Genomic DNA, 9,092 nt, shown 5'->3' on the forward strand with positions numbered 1-9,092 from the left:
GATAGATAGATAGATAGATAGATAGATAGATAGATAGATAGATAGATAGATAGATAGATAGATAGATAGATAGATAGATAGATAGATAGATGGATGATTTCAGGCTCTGTTATTAGGTCTGTTTTTTGTACCTGCAGAGGATTTTTGGTGCTGATGGCTAAGACCTGGTACTTGAAATAACAGAGTTCACAGCTCCAGGAGCCCCTCTCACTGATCCAGCGGATGAGGCAGGACTGATGAGTACAGCGCACTGAGCCATCACAGCGACAAGGGCTCAACAGCTCCCCCTGCAGGGCAAAAAGGGGAAAAGCTGCTGGGTAAAAAAGAAGACTGTAAAAGCCTGTGGGTGATTCTCCAATTGCAGACAAATTTCATGACTTTTTTCAGAAAATTCAATATATATATATATATTTCTACTTAAAAAAACTGATATATGTTGTAATTAAATTATATAAATTCTATATAGATTTCTTTAATATAGTGATGGAAATGATTGTTGGAGAAATCACAGTTTTGAGCATTTCTTTTAAAATCTTAAGAAGCATTAGCATACAAATCTCTGTGTTAAAGTTAACATAAAATATACTGACAATGCACAAAATAAAATGGTATATTTATCATTTATTTGTAGTCTTGAAGGAAATGTGAGTTTTTTGGAAATGATAACAAATAAATCTACTCTTGGTTTTGCAAAGGTTTCTTTGTTTTTGTTTTTTTTTTCTTCTTCCTGTTTTCCTTCCTTGCATTGAGCTACCATTGCTCTTCTGCCATTAGCACTCCTGCTATGTGACAATTGATGTGATTGCAGGTTTACAAAGGTGCAAAATTGTTAAAAATTATTTGGTGGACATGACAGTGATCCCAAGTGACATGTGTTCTTTTTTAGAAAAAACAAAACAAAACCCACCCTCCCAAAAAAAAAAACAAAAAAACAAACAAATAAGCACTTAATATTTTTATTAGAATAAAGAACTGATGCCACCGTCAATCATTTCACGGTGAAGTCTAATCTATTGTTGGTCTAAAGATGGACTGCTCTAGACATAAATTATTTGATAGTTGGAGAATCACCTATGAATTCATAACGAACCCAGTGGACGGTATTACGGACATTTACCAGCTGTGGGCCTTGGTTAGTTGTGAAATGTGTTTATAAATGGAGAAAAAAAAGTTATGAAGAAACTCATCAATAGAAAAATTTAAATAATAAAAACAGTTACAACCTTAAAAACAACAATTGCATGCTTTAAGGTTTAACACATGGGTACTGGTGATGGTGGAGATGTGTCCATTTACCATATGAAACAGACTGCTTAGACGTTTACCTAAAGGTCAGACAAACAAAACACTATTAGAAAAAAAAAAACAGGCTTCATTAAGTCATCTTCTTCCCTCAGACTGCTTCCTCAAGGAACACAATGAACAACTTAAAGCCTGAGGACTCAGCTGTAAAAAAAAAAAGACTGTTTTTTATTTGTTCTTTTCTATTAATAAAAACTAAATGTATATACATATCCACTAACACTCTGTTTTTTTTGTCTCCAGATTTAATATGTTATGTCTGTATGATGTGGGCATTTGAAGCCAAATGTCTGTTTGTGCACACAGTCAATAAAGCTGATTCAGTTCTGATTCCATTCAATCAGGGTTTTTAACATCCAGCTGCCTCATTTTTTTCTTTCAGTCTGTGTTCAGTGACTCTGTTTCACTGGAACATTTGATTTAGTTGGACGGATACAAATCGGCTTGGGAAAGTGAACTACAGTTTCATCCTGCATTTAACACACCTGCGTTATTCTGTGCCATTACTCACAGTAATAAATTATCTTCATGAGTGATGAGCAGGATCCAGTAACTCCAGCATCTATTTTCAGAACCCTTAGATTTTGTGGACTCCACTTCTTTTCTTTGACACTTTCCTTCCCGTCTAGTGCAGCTTCTTTTAACTACTTTGAACAGGATTTGTTTTTTTATACTTTTGACAGCTGCAGACGTTTTGTTGCTCTAATTTTCTGATGCAGATGAAACAGATTATGATTTCCAGAGACATGTGCTTAGTACAAAAAAAAAGAAAAATAATTAAGTTATACAAATATAAACTGTAACTGTCTTAATAAAAGGCAGTGGCATCTTATTTTGGAGCATATTTCTTCATTGTTTTCTGATGCTTTTATAAACTGGGGCTTTTAGTTTAATATCTGTTACACTAAGAAAATCACATAAGGTCTTTTATTAGTAGTTTTATAGGATGGTGAACAATTATAACCAGACAATTTATTTCTTTTTGTGTACAATATCTTAGGGTAACCCTAATCCACTCAGGGTAGGATCTTTGGAGCTGGAAACGAGCTCTAGATTTCCAAACCTGCTGTTTTGTTTTTGCTTTTTGTATAGAATAGAATAGAATAGAATAGAATAGAATAGAATAGAATAGAATTCAACTTTATTGTCATTGCACTGTCACGAGGACAAAGCAACGAAATGTGGTTTGCATCTATCAAGAAGTGCTATACAGGATATTAATATTATTACAGGTGTATGTAAAAGCAAATATATATAGATATATATACTTTTTACTTGCTTTTATTCAGCTTTTTTGTAGTCCAATTGTTTTTTTTTTATGTCTTTGCTTTTATACTGCTTTTACCTTTCTTCTATTTTATTATCTAATTCATGTAAAGCACTTAAATTGTCCATGTACTGAAATTTGCTATACAAATAAGATTGCCTTGCTTTGACAGTGACAAAAACAAAGGTTACAAAAGAAAATGACATAGGCATGAAAAGCTGTCTAAGGAATATGTAGGGTATTGATGATAGGCTGAGTGGGACGAGTATTAATCAGATAAGTAGTGTGTTGCAGCTCTGGAAGAGCTGCAGAGAATTGTAGCTGAGGTGGAAGATATGACCATAAGCCATATGTTGCAAGAGTAATATTACAGTATTACAGTGGAAGTATTATGCTGTAAAGATCCTGTTTTTAGCAGCAACTGAAAACAGCAAGCTGGTCACGGTGGATGGGGAAGATGGGTGTAGCTGAGGGGCATTACTGGAAGAAAACCTGCTGGAGGTCATCAGCTGAGTTACAACTGAATGTTAAAACAAAAAATACAATAATGTATTAGAATGACTCAAACAAAATTAATTTCACAATGACTGAAAACTAGTAATATTTGCACCCTGGGAAACAGATATTCACACATCCGTTAAATAGGTGTCTTTATGAGATGTTTAAGATCCATCTGCAGCTAAATGTCTACGTCTGGATGTATTCAGCCTTAGCTCGTGATGATTTACCCCAGGCCTCTAGGGAAATCAAAAAACCAAAACATCTAGAGTATTAATTGTCTTGCTTTTTTAATCATTCAGCTCCCTGGAGGCTCTGAGTCTGACAGCTCTGTTCGCTGTCTGACTTCAGGGGATGTGAGAGGTCTTTGATTTCTTTCATATCTGGAGGGGAAACAAAAACTTTCTGACGCCTGCAGGTTTCTTTAAGAGTTTAGTTCCGTTTCAGACCAGCACTTTGTAGAATTGGTATTTAAAAGATTTGTATACGTCCACCTGCTGTATTTACACTTATGGCTCCTGTGCATCAAGATGCTACATGAAGATGCCACAACTGTTACTTGTGACGTCTCTCTGTGGTCACTGAAAACAGTTTAAAGATTTGATGGCACAATTACACCTACAAGCAAATAATCCACGACTTATTTACTGATATATACAACCCATCACTCCGTTTAACTCTAATAAGTTCATCCTCTTTGTTTAACAAATGTTTATCTTGTAATATTATTTTCTTAAAATAAATAAATGATATTAACAGATAAGCCAATTCATTTCATTTGCTGATTGGCTTTTTTTCTTTGTTACACAGTACAGCTCAAACAGAAAACTAGCAAGGTTAAAGTCTGATTATCAACTATTAATATTGTTTTCAATGCAAGATAGTATTTAGTTTTCTTGCTCGGTTCTGTTTATATTTTTTACTAATATAGTAGAATAATAATTTTTTTAATTTGGCAGTTCTGGTTTTCTATATATGTGTAGAAATAAGACACCTTTAAGGAGACTTTAGCAGACAAAATTGACCAAAGGTGGGAGGTTTTGATTTCTAAATATTCATTGCTGGAAGTCCAGAGCTCTTGGGTCCCCCCTGCTGGCAGCTTGGGATTCTGATGAATTAGAAAAGCTCTTTCTAAACACACAGCACCTCCTAAATGCATATATATTGTTTGACCTTTGAACTCTTCCGTATTTTTCAGTTGTAGACACAAATTCTACATTATTTGATATGTTGGTGTGTGTGGGTGATGTGAAGGTGGTGAAAGGAAAATGATACATCATTTTCAAAATAATGATCAGATCGTGGAGTAGAGTATGCACTGTTGAGAAAAAAAATACAAAATAGGAATATGGGTGTATTTTAAGGTCATGAACACATTGATATCCTTGAGAAACATATTAGAGGCTGAAAAATCCTATCCTATCCTATCTTTCCTTTTTTTTAGTTTAACAGCTCTGAGCTGCTTTGTGTTGGTCTCTATCATGCTGCAATTTCTCCTCAGTCTATTCTTAACAGATGCCCTTTGTCTACCTGAAACTATTATTAGATCACTCAGTTTTGGTTTTATCTTAGTCGGTGCATAACTTTGCCTTGAAATCGGGGTATACTACAGGGGTCGCTACAGACCAATAACTCAAGATCATGGATAGGTTTAAAGTATTTGTTGGATCTCTATATTATCAAGATCATCGTTTAGACAGTCGTCTGCCAGACATTTAATGTTATGAATTCTGTTTTATTACCGTAACCTATTTATGGCTTTATCTTTAACAAATCTATGAGGCCTTTACAAAACAGCTGGATTTAAACAACAGACAAGTGGACTTTATTTTATTTTAAGGAGTATCAGATTAGAAGGGTAAGAACACACATGAATATGTGTGTGTCAGCTTTTCTTTGTAATAGAATGAAAAAAATGTTTAATATTCCTTAGAAAAGTAAATCCCTTATTGTTAATTAAAAATTTTCCATGTGGAGTACATTTTTTCCTGATTAAGGCAACAACTATCATTTCCCACTTGGCTGTACCAATCCCTGCCATGTTTAAGCATAAAAGTTCACCTTTTCTGGCCCCTGGAAGCAGATCCGACACTGCTGTCCTTGCAGCCCACTCTCAGATAGGCTTGGTAGGGAGGACATATCCAGAACTCCTTCTTGTCCTCCCTGGGATTTGGCTCCTTCTTTGTCCTCAAAGGCCAGGCTACGTGGCCGGGGCGCTGACCCGTAGTACTCCTCTTCATCATCCTGGTGGGAGCAGCTCATCTGGGGCCAACCACAGCCTCCAATGGTACACCCTCTCATCCTGTTTTGCTGTGGGTCTGTACCTGTGACCGGGTCAGCCCTCCCGCTTGATTCTGAGTGCATCAGCAGCAACACTTTGAGTTCATTGAAAACAAGTTGAAGACAATACTTCAACATGTCTCAGCAGCTTCACAGCACAGGCACAGCCTTGTTTTTCCTCCAAAACATCATAACTGTTAATATAACTACTGCTACTATAGAACTGGTCTTCTTAAAGGGTTCACATTTTGATGAATTAAAAAAAATAGCAGCAACACTACAAATCCGGATCTTAAAGGCATGCTCGAAAGATGATAGGCTGTTGGATCAGCCCATGGCTGTTTGCATATCCTGTTGTTATAGCATGTGCACTCCAATCTGACCAATGAGGAGGGCTTGTTGTTTTTCTCTATGAATGGAGGCGTTTTCTATCAGGATTCAATTACAGGGCTTGAAAACAAGAGCCCTGAGCCCATTAAAGTCTAAATAGAAAGGTCCAGAAGGGCTCAATGGACGTTTTAAATGGTAATGAAAATTAGGAGCTGTCCAATGTGTTTCCCTCAAAATATGCTCCCCCTGTATGATAAAAAATCAACATGGGTCTCAAAGGGGGGTCGATTGACTGACTGAAGCCATTTATGTTAGTTTTCTTTAGTCCACAACAGAGGAGGTAGGCAGCATGTTGGAGTCCTTTGTTTCTCCGCGGTGCCATTCATCATTTCCTGGCTGTCTCTGCAGGCTTTGTCCCACACATTGTCCTCCGGAATGAGCTCCACACCATAAAGTTTTATTTTGATTGTTTCAAATTCAATTATATGTGGTTTCGTTTTATTCCAAGCTCTGATTGAGCATCGCATATCAGTTTTGCGTCAACTCTTCCCCCAACCTCCCATGCGCCGTGACCAGAGAATAGTGGTGAGAGGGAGGATTCCTCCACACACAAAATGTGCAGAAATCATGCAGCAGCAGCCGTCCATGCTGGCTTGGTAAAAACAGCCGAGCACCATCCTCAGCACATCATCTCAGGCCCGCAGCAATAAAGTGCCTCTTCAGAGGGAACTCCCTGGAATCCGTATCTGAGTCGGTTCCTCGATCCGGATCCTTAAAGATGTAGACACTGGGATGTTATTCTCCAAACATCAACTTCCTCCTCATCTATGAAGCCCGCGGTGTTTCTCTGAGGCGGCCGTCGCCCTGCCGTCTGTGGGCGGTGCTGGAGCCGCTGTCCAGGGTGCTGATATTCACGTGACGTGTGCGCCACGTGTTCATTTAACCGCTGATCGGATACATTAGCGGAGCAATCCGTACCAAGGGTTAACCCAGCATTGGGACTATCTCATCCCCAAGAGAAAAAAAAATGCAATTCTCATAAAATATACTTAAAAACGCACAAGTTGTACATTTCAAGTCATTTAAATGCATTCTAATATTATGTAAATGTTTTGCAGAGGTGGATAGATCACCCATTTTTTCCCCTAACAGTGTCCTGTCTGGCAATGTGGCAATAATAATAATTATCTTGATGCCAAAAAAGAGCCCAACAGATTTTGCTTTCACAAGTGGAGCAGTAGGGCTATTGCCATGGTGTTCCGCTTGATTTATGCATATAAATTGCTTTATTATAAATCATACAGGGAGTTTTACAGATAATATGGACACTGCAATGTAAGTAGAACAGGAAAGGAAAAACAGAAAAAAGGAGAAAAGATTAAAGAGAGAGGAGATTAAAGGGAGATAACAATAAAACATCTTCAGTCTGCTTCATCACCTGCAAAGAGATGTGAAAAGAACAGCACAACTAATGGATATAGCATAAGAGATACAATAACGTAACACCTTGGTACCATCGCTGAAGTATAAGCAGTACTATTTAATCTGACATGTATACTGTGGTAGGAATAGGAATATAGGCTTTCTGTATGGAAGTGAATCTCTAAGTACCTGGAAATAAGCACCTGGAGTGACACAAGTTAAGGCATTTAAATTCATGATAATACTATGTAAATGTTTTGCAGAGGTGCATAGAACAACCACATTTTTTTAAGAAAAAGTAGCACTACTTCATCATAATTTTAGAGTGAAAAAAATTTCTGGTTAAATAGATATCAAGTACTGAGTAACTGGTCCACATTACCCATGATCATAAAAACAGATTTAATATTCTTAAAGTTATAAAACTTACTAAATGATATGTATGCCTGATGTGTATGATATGTATAGATAGGTTAAAAAGCTGTATACTGTTTACTGTATTTTCTCTCAACTGCCAAAGGACAGGGCAGACTCAGCAGATGGATAACAACATTAATCCAACAAGTCTTCATTGCAAAAAAGAAGAAAGTGTGCCTCAACTGTGCTTATTTGTTTAAAACAAGCTTGTCTAAGTAAAACTACTTGAAACGGATGGAAATGGAAAGTTAATGGAAAGTTGAGGTGGAGGAAAAAGTGTGGTTTTAAAAACTTGCACAAACAGAGATAACCAATCTTGAGAGAATTGTGAAGCAAAGCCCAATTCAAGAGTATAAGGAAAAGGCACTGGACTGTCCTCTGTGGTGAAAACTCCTATTTTCAAATGGAAGCATGCAATTTTTAAAATCTTTGTTCATTTATTTTATTCAACTGAAGTTAATCTGTGTTAAGTTCAATATCTCATTTTCAATGTGTATGTGGGCTGCAATTCTGCAGGACATATCAAAACACACTAAAAGACAGTTAACTGAATACTAAAAAGATTAATGGAATATAGACACTGAAAAAGAAACAATTCTTAAATAAGGAACTATTTCAGAAAATGTCTGCTTTAATTAAACAATTCACGTAATGTTGCTTAATTTTTTAAGAGTTTAAAAAAAATAATTTAAAACAGTGATACATACACACTTTTACAAACTTAAAACCACAGATATTTTACTGACTACTATTGCCAAGTTTGTGTACACAAATGTAAGGATTATTCTTGATGATGTGTGAGTCTGTGGCACACTGGAGTTGTATAAAATGCTTTTCTAACTGTGATTCAATGCCATTTCATGAGATTTGAGCCCGGTGTGTTAGCAGCTGCCTTCTGGAACTCTAAGCAACTTCTCTGATCTGAGTAAGATTATAATTTCTGTAATGATTTACAGTACCTTTAGTTTTTACTTAAGACATAATCGACTATTTCTACTTTTCCATTATTAAGCAGAGGGAGGAGCGTTGTTGATTATTCATGTGGAGAAACAGGATGCACGGTGGTAATTTTTGGACCAAATATGCAATGTGAATTCTTAAAATTTTGTCTGCTTTAAAACCCAGACATTTATAATTAGCAAAAGCACAATTTAATCATCATATTTTCCATTACAGTTATACATTAAATTGAAATTTGTCCTTTATTTATAACACATTTCTAATGGAGCGACGAGCAGCTTTATGGGGTCAGGGGTCTGCTGGATCCAGAGTGCTACCTTCCACAACTCCTCCCCTCGAGCTCTGGTGTGCTTCTCCTTTTTAACGTGTCTCTATTTTCACAGAACTGAATCAAAAGGCTTAATTACCTCCTCAGTATGCAGACAGGTTATTTGGAGTCGTGCTAAGGACATGACTATTTATCTCAGATAGACTCGTCTAAAAGGTGCAGAGAACTGGCCCCCAAGGGCTAGAATTGAGGATGCCTGATCTAGCAGCGATTCCAGGATGCCAACTTTCCAACACTACCCATTTGGTTGTTAATTTTTTTGATTAGAAACAACTAGTTAACCAACAG

At 36.7% G+C, this 9,092-nt stretch overlaps 1 protein-coding gene across 1 annotated transcript in view; it reads right to left on the reverse strand.

The window, feature by feature from the left end:
• march9 (membrane associated ring-CH-type finger 9) overlaps positions 1-6,554 on the reverse strand; it is an 8,973-nt gene extending 2,419 nt beyond the window's left edge. Inside the window, exons 1-2 of the mRNA XM_015370545.1 lie at positions 5,129-6,554; positions 132-287 (exon numbers count right to left, since the gene is read on the reverse strand). Of these exons, the coding sequence (XP_015226031.1) occupies positions 132-287; positions 5,129-5,485 (513 nt within the window). The 5' untranslated portion in view covers positions 5,486-6,554. The remainder of the gene's footprint in view (positions 1-131; positions 288-5,128) is intronic.
• Between the last annotated feature and the right edge of the window lie 2,538 nt (positions 6,555-9,092).

Source organism: Cyprinodon variegatus, unplaced genomic scaffold (assembly GCF_000732505.1).
Source record: "Cyprinodon variegatus isolate N-32 unplaced genomic scaffold, C_variegatus-1.0 Scaffold47, whole genome shotgun sequence".
NCBI lineage: Eukaryota > Metazoa > Chordata > Actinopteri > Cyprinodontiformes > Cyprinodontidae > Cyprinodon > Cyprinodon variegatus.